At 49.5% G+C, this 14403-nt stretch overlaps 7 protein-coding genes across 7 annotated transcripts; 6 read left to right on the top strand and 1 right to left on the bottom strand.

Moving 5' to 3' along the window:
• The first annotated feature begins 16 nt into the window (after positions 1–16).
• Positions 17–2080, top strand: BDV59DRAFT_152707 (TDT family transporter). The gene is made up of 5 exons (XM_073687376.1): positions 17–666; positions 716–1012; positions 1067–1352; positions 1408–1946; positions 2000–2080. Exons 1-4 carry the CDS (start codon positions 314–316, stop codon positions 1561–1563), a joined length of 1092 nt encoding a protein of 363 aa, XP_073550056.1. The 5' UTR covers positions 17–313; the 3' UTR covers positions 1564–1946; positions 2000–2080.
• A 211-nt stretch (positions 2081–2291) lies between these two features.
• BDV59DRAFT_191803 (LipA and NB-ARC domain protein) lies at positions 2292–4395 on the top strand (the record flags this gene model as incomplete). The annotated part of the gene is made up of 3 exons (XM_073691952.1): positions 2292–2366; positions 2528–2839; positions 2887–4395. 3 exons carry the CDS (start codon positions 2292–2294, stop codon positions 4393–4395), a joined length of 1896 nt encoding a protein of 631 aa, XP_073550055.1.
• A 103-nt stretch (positions 4396–4498) lies between these two features.
• On the bottom strand, positions 4499–4849 carry BDV59DRAFT_199962 (uncharacterized protein; the record flags this gene model as incomplete). The annotated part of the gene is made up of 3 exons (XM_073693463.1): positions 4499–4529; positions 4578–4698; positions 4747–4849. 3 exons carry the CDS (start codon positions 4847–4849, stop codon positions 4499–4501), a joined length of 255 nt encoding a protein of 84 aa, XP_073550054.1.
• Positions 4850–6038: 1189 nt separating this feature from the next.
• On the top strand, positions 6039–8141 carry BDV59DRAFT_152712 (lysophospholipase family protein). Its single transcript, XM_073687377.1, has 2 exons — positions 6039–8045; positions 8099–8141. Exon 1 carries the CDS (start codon positions 6125–6127, stop codon positions 8003–8005), a length of 1881 nt encoding a protein of 626 aa, XP_073550053.1. The 5' UTR covers positions 6039–6124; the 3' UTR covers positions 8006–8045; positions 8099–8141.
• Positions 8142–8151: 10 nt separating this feature from the next.
• Positions 8152–8892, top strand: BDV59DRAFT_173610 (GNAT family N-acetyltransferase). Its single transcript, XM_073688932.1, has one exon. It carries the CDS (start codon positions 8224–8226, stop codon positions 8707–8709), a length of 486 nt encoding a protein of 161 aa, XP_073550052.1. The 5' UTR covers positions 8152–8223; the 3' UTR covers positions 8710–8892.
• Positions 8893–8904: 12 nt separating this feature from the next.
• Positions 8905–11788, top strand: BDV59DRAFT_191801 (uncharacterized protein; the record flags this gene model as incomplete). Its single annotated transcript, XM_073691951.1, has 8 exons — positions 8905–9219; positions 9305–9373; positions 9420–10096; positions 10378–10689; positions 10747–10928; positions 10983–11079; positions 11194–11274; positions 11329–11788. 8 exons carry the CDS (start codon positions 8905–8907, stop codon positions 11786–11788), a joined length of 2193 nt encoding a protein of 730 aa, XP_073550051.1.
• Positions 11789–12915: 1127 nt separating this feature from the next.
• BDV59DRAFT_173603 (uncharacterized protein) lies at positions 12916–14306 on the top strand. Its single transcript, XM_073688931.1, has 2 exons — positions 12916–13292; positions 13354–14306. Exons 1-2 carry the CDS (start codon positions 13069–13071, stop codon positions 13811–13813), a joined length of 684 nt encoding a protein of 227 aa, XP_073550050.1. The 5' UTR covers positions 12916–13068; the 3' UTR covers positions 13814–14306.
• Positions 14307–14403: the final 97 nt, after the last annotated feature.

The raw sequence follows: 14403 nt of genomic DNA, 5'->3' as shown, positions 1-14403 counted from the left end.
CGATCGCCGCCTTCTTTCGGGTCGCCGCGATTCTCGGCCGAGGCATATCAACCTGCGCGGCATCATTCCACCATCATACAACTATCTGACCTCCGAGTCGACAATCGTTGATGTACAGACTAAGGTGATACAAATATATTCAATATGCCGACTGAAGGAACTACTCCAAAACCTAGGAGTAGAAGTTTCTCCAAATACTCCGCCGGCTGGCGTCGTGTCGTGAGCAACTTCAGTCCATCGTACGTCATGCGCGAGCAAAGGAAAAGTGAAATAAGAGACATATCCTAACAAGTATAGATGGTTCTCAACAACAATGGGAACTGGAATTGTCGCCATTCTCTTCCATCTCATCCCGTTCGGCCACCCCGTGCTCCACTACATTTCCATCGTCTTCTTCATTATCAATGTGCTACTGTTTGCGATCGTCCTGAGCATATCTATATTGCGATATGTGCTCTATCCGGAAATATGGAGCGTGATGATCCAGGACCCTGTCAACTCATTGTTCCTCGCGACGTGTCCCATGGGATTCGCAACGCTCATCGAAATGTGGGTGTTCGTTTGCGTGCCTTTATGGGGTGACTGGGCCAGGACAGTTGCCTGGGTATTGTGGATGTTGGATGCCGTGGCGGCTGCATCAGTGACGGTTTCGCTTTCATTTATCTTGTCCGACTCTCCGATCTCGTCACAGGAGTTTCGTGCTAATGGACAATAGAATATCCCAACAATATGTCACATCGTTGGAGAGGATCACAGCCCTCCAACTTCTTCCCATGGCTGCCACAATTGTCGCGTCTGGAGCTGGCGCAGAAGTGGCTGATATTCTCCCAGATTCTAGGAAAGCCATGGGGACAGTGATTGCATCGTATGCCCTCTGGGGTATGGCAACTCCACTTGCAATGGTTATTTTGGTGATCTATTACCAGCGGTTAGCGGTACACAAACTTCCATCGCGGGAATCCATCGTTAGCTGTTTTCTGCCGCTTGGGCCGCTCGGTTTCGGTGGGTTTAGGTGAGATATTGCACTCAAAATGGCGTAAAGCTGCCTTCTGCTGACAGTGCCAAGTATTTTATATCTGGGGAAGGTCACGCGGGAGCTCTTGTCACACTTCCATACTCTACCGCCTATAGCCGGTGACTTGGCGTACATCTTAGGGATTCTCGTATCGCTGTGTATGTGGGCGTTTGGCATCATCTGGTTGGTCTTTGCTTTGGCAACCATCTATGCCACTTCTCCCTTCCCCTTCAACATGGGGTGGTGGGGTTTCACATTCCCGCTGGGCGTGTACGCAGCGAACACTATGCTTCTTGGTAAAGAGTTGGATCTAATATTTTTTAAAGTCTGTGGGACAGTAGGTTGACCAACTGCACCTGTAAGCGCAAAAATAGCCGGCTAACGCTCTAAAGATACTCGGCGTATCAGTGATCCTCTTGTATTTGGTGGTGGCGGTTCGAACTATACAAGGCGCATGGCGTGGAAGTCTTTTCTATGCCCCCTGCTTGCAAAATTTGAAGGAGAAGCAGGAGGATAACTCGGAGCAGACGGTCGTCGACCGGGCTTAAAGGTGGCTGCTCTGTAGCCAAACTAGGCAATGCGAGATCAGTAGAGGAGTTCTACAGGTAGTAAACAGCCAAAAGAGAAAGGGATCTTTTAATGCTATCAACGGGCACCATAAGCTCGGAAATTGTTTGCGTATCGCTTGTAGGGACCAATCTGCGCGCGGCCTGCAAGCCATCTCCGTGCAACGGAAAGTGATCACCTCAGATACCAAATGTGATGAATTGAAGCGATTGGATGCTGTTGTTTTGATATAATGCTCATTATTACTGCCATCACATGAGGTACATTGTACCAGGCATTTCAGCTGACTCTCCAACTTATCTAGCTTGGTCGAGTCAACCTTTTCTCCATTCTCTGCCATCTCCGGCATCTACAAGCACCCATGGTAAGTGACATGCGCTTGCTGCATCCTTCCTAGCTACTTGCTGAAAGAACTAGGATACTACAGGCTATGAGTTTCCATTCTTGGAGGAAGTCTATACTCCTCCTGAAACACCCAAGATTGAGTAGCGTCCCTTCACGATAAGATTGGCTTCATCACTTACTAACATGAAACTGTAGTTTCGTATTTGTCCATGGCCTGAACCCCCGCGGCCGGATCGACCATGCATTCGAAACTTGGACACACCAGAATGGCACCTTCTGGCCGCGAGACTACCTGCCAAAGGATATTCCCCAGGCGAGAATCTTTATTTACGGATATAACTCCAATATCTCAAACCCGCAGGCTATGTCAAATGCGAGCGTCAAAGACCATGCAAACACGTTACTGAACCTGTTAGACATGGAGCGAAGTCCACAAGTGGTAAGTTCTCCATTGTGGTGAATCATCACGTATTGATTAGTTTAGAATACGCGTCCTCCGAAGATTATATTTATTGGTCATAGTTTAGGGGGACTGGTTGTAAAGCAGGTAAGTCAATACAATAGGTATGCTAGCAGAGGCGTCGCGCCTGACAGATTTAGGCACTGTTGAACGCCCAGGAAGACCCTAAATACACGTCGATTCGCACAGGAACTTGTGGCCTCGTCTTCTTTGGCACCCCACATCATGGTACAAAGGGAGTTGAGCTAGGAAAGATTGCAGCGAAGGTGGCACGTTTTGTGGGCAAAGGACATGCCACTAATGATCTGCTGGACTGTTTGGAGCATAATTCTCTCTTCACCCGCCAGATGAGCAGCCGTTTCTGCCATCAACTGGAGGATTATCGTGTGGTCAGCTTTATTGAAGGCAAGGAGGTGATCCTCGGGGGAGGTGGTCCAGCCTCTATTAGCCACGTAAGTTGAGGATACTCTAGTCAGAAATTATCGCTAAAAGGAACCAGCTTGTTGTTGATGAAGAATCTGCTGTCCTTGGACTGCCTGGTAACCGAGAGACACGACTGAAGCTAGATGCCGACCATTCGCAAATGTGTAAAATTGGCAGCCGTGGGCCCATGTACAGGCTCATCAAGGGCAACATCAAGCAGATCGTTGACCAAGTGCTTCTCGTTGAGCAGGGTTACATACCCCAACCTTCGCAGTCTCCTCGACCTGGCCCTCCTCTGCCACCACGGCATTTTAATAGCAGTGCACCGTATCCACCGAGTGCATCGCCCCAGCCACAACAGGCTGGGGTAACAGGGGCTTTGTACGCTGCGGTTGATAGTGACCCTCGATCGATGCAGGCAGCTGACCACAAAAATCATGGGCGCTGGGACGAAGCCCGGAAGTTGGAATATGCAATCTTCCAGGAACATCTGCGAACTCTGGGACAGGATCATCACAGCACATTGCTCATTGGATATCAGCTGGCAGATATAGATTTAGAGTCCGGTTATCTAAACAAGGCCGCTGAATGGTGTGAGTGGGTGTCAAACAACAGCCAAAGGGTATTCAACAAGCGACACCCACTCGCCATGAAAGCCGAGAGCCTTATGGGAGAGATACTTTGCCGACAAGGAAAGGCCCAGGAGGGCGAGTCTGTCTGCGCCAATGTGCTGGCTCGACAACAGATGAGTATCGGTGAAGATGACTTGGATACTTTGGCGACGCGACGTCGCATAGTCATGGCCTACGCGACACTTGGCCGACGCCAGGAAGCTGTAGAAGTTTCACAAAGACGCATAGCAAGTTTGGAGAACCTCCTTGGTCCCTCTCATATTCGAGTGTGGGAAGCTGTGCTCGACAGTGCGGAGTTGGCGGTCATCCACCCAGGAATTAACAGTACCGAACGAGCTATAATGCGATACAGTTCTGAAACCAAGGTCACTGTTGACGCAATCACAAAGATCTCGAATGACCTTCACACTTTCCTTGGACCACTCCATCCGCTAAGCATTCGGGCGCTTCGAATTCAAGGATCTATCCAAATGATGGCCAGCGACAGCTCCACTGAGGCGTCAGAGACACTACGCCGTGCGTTAGCTAGCGCAGAAGAATCACTGGGAACGGAGCACCACGAAACCATGAACATAGTAGAATGCATGGGCCTTTTGTATGCGACCCAGGGAAGCACGGCTGGAATTATCCTCAACAATGCTGGCCGGAATGTTGATCTCGCTCTACCCTGGCTTAAACGGTACTTGACGTGGGCAGAAACCCATGTCGGCCTTTCCAGTCCTGAGGCCCAGGGAATATTACAACTTCTCGGCCAGATGTACATGTCTAGTTCGAACTACCAGGCGGCTCAGCACTATTACGAACTTCAAGTGACGGCATGTGAGAGGGCCAATATTCAGGTTCCTGCGAACTCGCAACAGATGCTTGATCTGTGTCGTATGAATACTCGATGGTTGACGCCTCAACGGTCTAGCATATCCGGACTTCTGTCGTCTTTCCAGCATTATAAATAAGGCTTTTTATAGTGACCAGGTTTTAAGATGAATGCATTCATGAGACATGCCAAAACAACGAACTAGATAAACCATCATTCCCTCTCAGAAAAGAGCCGATGACTTAGTTGGAGAACTTATCCGGAACGTCCTTTCTGATGTAGTGTTAGCAAATATCGTAGAAAAGACTGGAAAAGCCTGACCCAGTCATGCTTTCGAATTTCTCACGAGCCGCATCGGTAATCTTTTCGTTGGTCTGGCGCATCTTATCGGAGTTTGGATCAATCTTTCCACCGCCAAACTTCTGTTCAACAGAGTCAAGAGCTATTTGGGTTAGTATCTGGCGACATCGGATATACAGAGGCTTTATACCCTTGTCTAGATAGTCCTTATCACCACTGCTGCTGGAGCTGCCCTGAGATTCTCCCTTACTACCACCACCGAGTTTGGAAGCAAGGCCGGAAAGTTTGTCCATATTGATGTATTGCGGAATCAATGCAAATAGGAAGAGGGAGAAGAGTTTTGAAAGAAGATTGATAGGGGGCCACAGCTTTTTGTATCGAGGGGCCCATCCACCCGAACCACGTGTACGGGCGTGTCCTGACTCTATGACGACGATCCCAAAGGCCGTGACATATAATTCGCCTGAATGCACGAGATCTCGATCAGAGAGTTTGGGTCATTGAAGTTTATGGCCAATTAGGTAGGATGTTTGTCGTTCAACGAGGGGTATCGGGCACAGATACTGGATTGGTGTCAGCTATGTATGGTATCCCACTGAAAGAAAAATAGTCCTTTCCGAAATAGAAATCCCAAAGGGGATTTTACGCAGTACTCTGTAGTTGACTTCAGAAGGAGCCTTGGCTTTCTCGTGAATCAAGTGGTGATGTCATGGAGCTGGGATCGGCGGAAGCACAGCCACCATCAGAGCATGGAGAATTTCCTATCAGAGGGGAGTTATCACAATGCGATGCAGGAGGGGAAACGGAAGGCTACACAGCACGCGGTAGTTCGCTTTCCTTCTCCACAACTCCAACATTAGCAGTGCCTTAAGACGGCGCCCTTCTTGAACTCCTTGCATTGTCCTTTAACATTTCACATTTAACATGGATAAATACCGCATCCCACCTCCCTCCTTTTTGTGCGCATGCCGTCGGGAATTAGTAGTCCCCTATGAGTTGGATAACAGAGTGACTAGTTGATGATGGGAAGTGGTAGTTCGGAGCATACAAGCTTTAAAAAGACATCAAAAGTACGGAGTACACTGGGGACTATGGATAATGACTCAGCAGCATTCGGTTTATGCCGTCTGTTTTCGCTTTAATGCACGCGGAGTAGATTCTCGTGATCCATGGAATGCCATCCCTCTTTTCCACAGCGTTTCCATTACATCAGGGATATCACCGGACACCCCAGGCCGGCTACTCCGAGGAACCCTCATTCAGTGTTGCCTGACGCTGGACTATAATGCTCCGGCTGGGTGGGAATGTCTCACAGATGGACATGCCGGTCCTTTTGGCAAACCTTGCTGCCTATCCAGCCCTATCCTCCTGCCGAATTCCGAACAATATGGATGATTGATTGGTGATGAACCACCGGCGAGATCCACGGCGCTGAAGTCTTTGCATCCATTGACTTCCGGTTGATCCGCAAGATCACTTTGGGGCGATGACTTTATAATTACCCGTGCACCATGCTTTCATATATGTCCACAGATATCTCGCTGATGTGTCTCTAGCATATCGTCGTCATGAGACTTCTAATACCAGCGCTGGCCGTCGGGGTTGCTGAAGCCGCCCTGATTGCTTCCAACCCCCGTGCGTTGCCAAATGCACCGGATGGTTACACGCCGGCAAATGTGTCCTGTCCAGCAACCCGACCAAGCATCCGAACTGCTTCTTCGCTCTCTCCGAACGAGACGGAGTGGCTCAAAGGACGCCGAAACGAAACTATTCAGCCCATGAAGGATCTGCTTGGTCGTCTAAATCTAACGGGCTTCGACGCGACTTCTTATATCGATCAGCACTCCGGTAACATTTCCAACATCCCGAATGTCGCTGTTGCGGTTTCTGGTGGTGGCTATCGGGCTCTCACCAATGGCGCCGGAGCTATAAAGGCCTTTGATAATCGAACTCCTAACGCAACAAACACCGGACAGCTCGGAGGTTTATTACAGTCGGCTACATACCTGTCAGGACTCAGCGGCGGTGGGTGGTTGGTCGGATCGGTATATATCAATAACTTCACAACCATCACAGACCTACAGGCTAGTGATCGAGTATGGGACTTCGAGACGTCCATCTTGGAAGGCCCCGATGCAAAGCATTTCCAGATCTTTAGCAGCGCTGAGTACTGGGAGAATCTGGTTTCGACCGTTGATGGAAAGAAGGATGCCGGCTTCAATACGTCGTTGACTGACTATTGGGGTCGAGCACTCTCATACCAGTTCATTAATGCAACTACCGATGACGGGGGTCCGAACTACACCTGGTCTTCAATCGCACTAGAGGACAACTTCAAGGGCGGGCAAATGCCCCTACCGATCCTGGTCGCTGATGGACGTTCTGCGGGAGAATTGATTGTTGGAAGCAACTCGACTGTATACGAATTTACCCCATGGGAATTCGGTTCCTTCGATCCTACAGTGTATGGCTTTGCCCCTCTACAGTATCTGGGATCCGAATTCGAGAAGGGCGAGTTATCTACCAGTGCCGACTGTGTTCGCGGCTTTGACAACGCTGGCTTCGTTATGGGCACATCGTCGTCCCTATTTAATCAGTTTCTGCTACAGATTAATAGCACCAGCTTGCCCAGCATCCTGAAGTCAGCTTTCACCGACATATTGGCGGACCTGGGAGAAGACAACGATGATATCGCCATATATGCCCCTAACCCGTTCTACCAGTATGAACCTGCGCATTCATCTTACGGTGGTAGTAAGCACCTGGATGTGGTGGACGGAGGGGAGGATGGACAAAACATTCCCCTCCACCCGCTGATCCAGCCCGAACGCTATGTGGATGTAATCTTCGCCGTGGATTCTTCTGCAGATACAAACTACAACTGGCCTAATGGGACCTCGCTCGTGGCCACGTACGAGCGTAGCTTGAATTCAAGCGGTATTAGCAATGGCACCGTGTTCCCTGCTATCCCAGACGTCAATACATTTGTCAACCTCGGAATGAACCAGCGACCCGCTTTCTTTGGGTGCAACTCGTCGAATCTGACTGGGTCCGCACCCCTCGTGGTGTACTTGCCAAATGCTCCATACACTGCTCAGTCGAACACCTCGACATTCCAGCTCGCATATGACAATTCTCAGCGCGACGAAATCATCACCAATGGTTATAACGTTGTTACTCGCGGTAATGCCACGATCGATCCTGACTGGCCGTCCTGTGTCGGCTGTGCTATTCTCCAACGATCAACAGAGAGGACTGGAACAGAACTACCGGATATTTGCAATACCTGTTTCCAGAATTACTGCTGGAATGGAACGATTGACAGCCGCACCCCGGGGGCTTACGAGCCTGGGTTGATTATGGGCTCGAAGTCAGCTGCGACTCGCAGACGTTTGAGCCGGGGGTTTACAGTAGTTGCCTCTGCGGCTACTATCTTTATTATGATGTAAATCTGACTAGGAATATTTTGACTGTTTGTTTACAGTGAATGTAATTTTATCTGTTCATATGCGAATATGACGGAGGCTTAATTATTCCGATAGTCCTTTTCCCGTCAGTGTCAGCTGTGAGTCATATGTCATGACCCCTGTGGAAAGAGGCATCTCTGCACCTGGTCGACAGCACCACGTACAACATCGTACATCACACTTTTCCAACTATCACCGGTATGGGTCACCATTACACGCCCAGTGATGGGCTTACAATTTTACCGGCCTCTCCAGAACATGTCCCCATCATCCAATCTATGGTCGACGTTGCGTACTCGAAATATATCCCACGAATGGGCCAGCTTCCTGCCCCCATGGTCGCCGATTACAATGAGATCCTTAACACACTCGATGTCTACGTTCTCCAAACGGCCGACCAGGAAGTCGTTGGCTCCGTAGTCCTCTCCCTGAATACGAGTGCCAGATCCCTTCAGGTCCAGAATCTGGTCGTGGATCCAGCAGCTCAAGGGCGCGGTTATGGTCGCATCCTCATGAGCCACGCGGAACAAGTCGCTCGACAACATAGCTTCACCACGATAACATTGTATACCAACGTTAAGATGTATGAGAATCTCCAGCTATATGCAAAGCTTGGGTTTGTGGAGTCAGATAGGCGAACGGAGCATGGGTACGATCGGGTGTATTTCCGAAAGGACTTGTCATAAGGAAAGCAATGGGAGCGTCTATGCTATTTGGGGGGTCTTGAAACGGCGTGTGATGCTGGTAAGACGTTCCTGGATAATGAAGGGTATTCTGTTGGCCGTGGAAATAATATCAGATGCAGTTGCATTTAACAGAGCCAAGGATATAAAAGGTCATTCCATCCCCTACCGCATCCTACCCATAACGCTCTCGGCATCATGGGCTCTACGCATCAGGCTTTTACGTCCATTCCCGTAATAGATTATTCCAAGTCTACCTCAGCTTCGAAGAAAAGGGAATTCCTGGCTGACTTGCGACATGCAATTGTCAATGTTGGCTTCTTCTACCTCGTTCATCATCCTGTTGACCCCGCTGTGGTGCAAGGTTTGGTGCGCAAGACGCGAGAGCTCTTCGATCTCCCACTCGAAAAGAAGTCAGAGATTGAAATGATCAATAGCAAACATTTTTTGGGGTATTCTCGTTTGGGAGCCGAAACTACCGCTCACAAGGCGGATTATCGTGAACAATTCGATGTACGGTTCGCTCGTCTCCCCCGGGAAAGCCTCGGGTAAAATGAGATGATCATTGTCAGACTGACTGAACATCGTACGAGTATAGTTTGCAACTGAGCTGCCAGCCCCGGGACCAGATGAACCTCGGTACCGGAACATTCGTGGCCCAAACCAAGTGCGTCCTTCATCCTTGTAACAGAGCCGCATATTGACGTGAGCAGTGGCCTGATGAACGTGCGATCCCGGGCTTCCGTCAGGTATTGGAGAGCTACCTAGCTGCCGTAGCCCCTCTGGCCGACGAGTTCCAGGTCTTGATCGCAGAAGCTCTGGATCTGCCCCCGACTGCTCTGCAACCGTTTTTTGACGTGCCGTCGCGGCACAAAATGAAGCTGATCAAGTATCCCCCACCACCTCCTTCATCCGCTGAAGGACAAACACAAGGAGTCGGCCCGCACAAGGACTCGGAATTTTTAACTTTTCTTCTCCAAGCGTCACCCCATCCGGGGCTGGAAGTCCAGAATAAGGCCGGGCAGTGGATCCCAGCCCCTCCGATGGATGGGTCGTTTGTTGTCAATATCGGTCGCGCCCTAGAGGCCATCACTGGCGGTGTATGTACAGCAACCACCCATCGCGTGAGCCTAGCTCCGCAGAATTTTATTGATGCCCGGGGATCCTCACTGGGGCCACGGTTCTCGATCCCCGTCTTCCAGGGAATAAGCTTGGACTTGTCGGCAGAGAACATATCCCTCGAGATCCCTTCCCATATTCGCGAGCTTGTCCGTGACGAAAAGGTACGGTCGGATGCAGAGGCAGCATTCAGCCGCATGTTTCGCGGTCGGATTGGAGAAGGCACTCTTATCCATCGTGTGACAAGTCACCAAGATGTCGGACGGCGGTGGTATCCGGACATACTAGAATGGGCTTTGGCTACAGCCGACAAGAAATGACTCATAATTTAGCTCGACTAGATACATGTTTCTTGTGTCATCGTGTGCGATGTTTCGAATAAGGGATCTCCGTAGTATCAGGTAAAATACTGGCGGAATTACTTTCCCCTCACTTTTAGCATCTTCAGGCTTGGCTGGTCTAAATTATCCGCATCATTCCTTGATTTTCCAGCAATCGACACTAACCAAACCCGACTATTTGTAGATCCCAAGCCCCCTTGAATGTTCATAGCACCACCACCGACACAATGGGACTCAATGTTCTTTGGTTTGTGACATCGTTGCTGTCACATGGTTTGGCTGTCAACCTATATGTTTCCCCGTCCGGGTCAGACAATGCGAATGGCACTATCCAGGCACCTCTACGCTCCATACAAACAGCAGTAAACCTGGCAACCGCAGGGTCTACTGTATACCTCCGGAAGGGCACGTATTCGCCGACAGCGAACATCCAGATCACCAAGAGTGGGAAGGCCGGAGAACCGTACGTCCTGCGGGGCTATCAAGGTGAAAAAGTGATTATTGATGGAGAGGCACTTCCAGGGTTCGGGGAACTGAATGCTTTTCATGTGTGGATTGAGTGTTGCTGATACGATTTTAGGACACCGGCCGCGCTAGATGCGTCTTTAGATAACGAGGATCGAGGCATCCTACACGTAGAAGATGCAGACTACTGGGAATTTTACGATCTGGAGCTGATAAATGGGCCCTACGGTGTCTACTCCCGCGATTCCTCGAATAACCACTATGAAAGGATCATCACACGGAATAACTACGAGACCGGTACAGTGCAAGGTACCGATGATAAGAATAGGCCCCGTTGTTAATTCACCATAGGATTCCAGCTGCAAGGCGCGACCTCTAATAATACTATTCTTTACCTGGATTCATACGGAAACCGAGACCCTCGAAAGAATGGAGAAAGTGCAGATGGGTTTGCCTGTAAGGAGGGCGAAGGTGAAGATAACGTTTTGCGAGGGGCCCGCCTGTGGAATAATGTCGACGATGGGCTTGATTTATGGTATGCTTCTCTGCCCTCCTCATACAGTATTTTCCCTTACTATTACAGGGAGTTCAAGTCTGCGGTGACTATAGAGGATACTATCGCTTGGGGAAACGGTTTTAACAGGCATGATTACCTTCCACTATTGCACACGACACCTTCCTAACGAGGCCTCGGCAGATGGGGATTCTCCCCCTTTGAAGGCGATGGAAACGGTTTCAAGCTGGGGGGTGGGGATGAGGCAGATATCGGACCGGCGGACCATGTTATCACCAACTGTATTGCATTTGGCAACTCAAAGGATGGGTTTACAGACAACTCCCAGCCCGGACATTTTACATTGATCCGCAACACGGCTTGGAACAACGCTGCCGTGGGATTTAAATTCGGAACTGCAGAGGCGACCTTGAAGGCTAATATCGCTGCCGCTAATCGCGAGGCTTCTGCCTCTCTCCGTGATGATCTAACTTCCCAAGGTAACTCATGGGATGGAAGTGCAGCGTGGAGCAACTCCAGTTTCCTTAGTGTTGATGTGTCATTGGTGCAGGGTGCACGGGATGCCGATGGCCATATCCAAGCAAGCAATTTCTTGCTACCCAAGTCTGGACAAGCGATTGGAGCAACGACGGACTGGGCTTGAGGAGAACGTACAGTATTGCAGTATACTGTGTAACTCTGCGATCGATGAGGATCATCTTATAAGCGATTGCCGCATGACTTCTATGGGGTACCGGTGTTTATGAAGCACCCGCTAACAGTCGAGGCAACAAGTCATAATTCTAACCGGGCCTCATAACGGTGGCTTAACAGTGCTGTCTACGCCGCGTGGGTGCAATATTGGGCACTCTTGAAACATATGCCAGAATTAATGATTCTAAACCGAACAGAAGATGGTCATCTGTCGGCAAACCCATTTTCTAATCTCCTGTATCCTCTCCCAAGCGCCCACATGGTGGCCTGCCATATTACCTCCCTTCTAAATCCCCCAAAGCTTCGCAATTATGGCCTGCTCGGTCTCGCCCACACAAGGAAAAGCGGGAGTTGTCGGGTCATCGGCTAAATTGGCAAACAATTTGCAACTCTCCCCAAATCCTGCGCCATGGCGGCTCGGGTTCTGTAGCACGAATCCTCATCAGAAAAGACCCTTGATACTAGCTAGTAATCAAGTGCTCAGCCTGGGCCATTCAGGCGTGATCAACTACAGAAGTGCTTTTCTCCTTTTTATTTTTGGTTCCTCCATGCTCCCTAGAACTGGTGGTCAGATCCCGAGTATTCTCCACAATTTTACGAGACTTGACATAGCCCCAAAGTTGGTTTGTGACTAAATGTGTCTAGTCGCGTGGCAGTGCCCATATTTGGTCAGACCGTGTGTTAAGGGGATGCGAACCCAAATTTATTCCACCTGGGATACGTAGGGGGCTGGATGGTGAAAATAACCAGGACTACGGCGTTCTGCGTTCTGCGTACGATTCCGAACAGTCCGCATCTGAAACGCGGTAAAAGATCGCATCGAGGCATTCTGCTCACTTAGAAGTTGAGTGACAAAGGCCCCCATCTCTCTTGAAATGACCAATCAGGATACGACCGGAGATTGCTGCCAGCAAGGCTGACTGACAAGCTGGCTGCGGCTCGTATTTTCGTAGCTGAGCCTCATTTGGCTCATATGCCTTTGCCAAATAAACTTTCCGACCCCAAAAAAACACAGGGAACAAGACCGCTGGCGTGCACGCGTATTGGGCAGAATATCGACGACACATCGCGGCCAACACACCGACACTGGGCTGAAGGATACATAAACCTCCACGAATACGAAACGAAGATGACTATCACCAGATATTTTCCTAATCTGCTCATATCTACCCCGACCCTTTTCCTACCATCTACTTTCGGTACAGAACCACAAAAAATTTCTAGGAAAAAATGGCCCCCCGGCGTGGTGGTTATGGCGGCTCATCGATCGGAGGGGGCATCCAAAGTTGCAAAGACAACGACGCTTTTGACTCTCCCTACACGATTGCCCTAATGGCATTTATTGCATTTTTCTTCTTGGTTTTCCTCGCCCAAACATGGAGTGTTTTTCGCTGCAAACGTAACAACAACGGTGGATGGTTCATATTAGCCGGTTCAACCATTTTAATGTTCATGTATGTGCCCATTCTCCTTGGACGTCCCTTGATGGGCACTGACCTTGCGATCTCATCCTAGCGGCGTGATCATTAAATTGGTAATTATACCCACGTACGAATGCGGTTCCATGACTACGGCCGACTATAACGCAACTTCGATTGCCATCAGCTGGCTTATTGGTTACGCATCTCTTTTGCTGGTCGCGACGATTATGGTACCCGTCTGCAGAATTGCCACACAGGGGAGCAAGCTCATCAGAATATTGAACACGGCTTACATCGTTTTCCTGAGTCTACTGTGGGCTATCACGCTTGCTATTGCCACAAAACTTACAGTCGACGACGACGACTATTATGGTTACTCGTCATATAATTTGCAGAGGGCCCTCAATGGGCTCATCATTGCTCGTGGCATCTTCATGGTGATCGGCGTTCTCATCGCTGGCCTGGTTATCATTGTACAGACCCTCCGCAAGTCGCATCTTCGAAAGGGGGTAAGTGTTTATCCATCATTAATAAATAACCCACGATTACCTTAACTGATGCACGCAGGTGGTTCCTCTCCTCATGATAGTACACATCGGCTCTACCCTTGCCTTTACACTCTGTGACTTCGGATCGTATATCAACCAACGGTATTCCACACCAACCATCGTGTCCGCGCTTGTCGCCTTCTTCTTATATTATTTATTCTTTGCCGTCGCTATCGGTAGCGCCACCTTCATCATCTCATCTCCGCATCTCACAGCAGAACGCAAATTCCCCAGCCATATACCGCCTCCGCCGACCAGCTACGGTCCCCACTACCATTTCGTGCCTCAGAACGACCGGCAATAGCGCATTATGACGGTATACGTGTTTTTCTTTCTTTCTACTGTATGCTGCGTGATTGATGCCTATACGATGTTTTGCTTGTGCCTTGGTATTTGGACATATTCATGCCCCTGTTTCTCCTACTAGCTTCATTCACTACTGCGCATATATACCCATCTGTTGTTTTTTAGAATAGAGTAAATTTCAATAGTGGACTGAATCAGATTTGAGGGGGAAAAGTAAATTGTAGTTTGTCGAAAACCAAAGCCACTGTGAATGGGCGAGATACAGGAGCTCATTGGGTGGCACTAAAGAC

This window comes from Aspergillus ambiguus (genome assembly GCF_047715705.1).
Source record: "Aspergillus ambiguus strain CBS 117.58 unplaced genomic scaffold BDV59scaffold_7, whole genome shotgun sequence".
In the NCBI taxonomy this organism is placed as follows: Eukaryota; Fungi; Ascomycota; class Eurotiomycetes; order Eurotiales; family Aspergillaceae; genus Aspergillus; species Aspergillus ambiguus.
The sequence above is the reverse complement of the archived record's forward strand: the minus strand, read 5'-3'. Positions and strand labels throughout refer to the sequence as shown.

Coding starts and splice junctions, on each gene's coding strand:
- BDV59DRAFT_173610 (XM_073688932.1), top strand. CDS start 8,224: ATGGGTCACCATTACACGCCCAGTGATGGGCTTACAATTTTACCGGCC.
- BDV59DRAFT_152707 (XM_073687376.1), top strand. CDS start 314: ATGGGAACTGGAATTGTCGCCATTCTCTTCCATCTCATCCCGTTCGGC. Junction 667..715: donor GTTTCGCTTTCATTTATCTT/GTCCGACTCTCC, acceptor AATGGACAATAG/AATATCCCAACAATATGTCA. Junction 1,353..1,407: donor TTTTTAAAGTCTGTGGGACA/GTAGGTTGACCA, acceptor AACGCTCTAAAG/ATACTCGGCGTATCAGTGAT.
- BDV59DRAFT_173603 (XM_073688931.1), top strand. CDS start 13,069: ATGGCCCCCCGGCGTGGTGGTTATGGCGGCTCATCGATCGGAGGGGGC. Junction 13,293..13,353: donor TCAACCATTTTAATGTTCAT/GTATGTGCCCAT, acceptor ATCTCATCCTAG/CGGCGTGATCATTAAATTGG.
- BDV59DRAFT_152712 (XM_073687377.1), top strand. CDS start 6,125: ATGAGACTTCTAATACCAGCGCTGGCCGTCGGGGTTGCTGAAGCCGCC.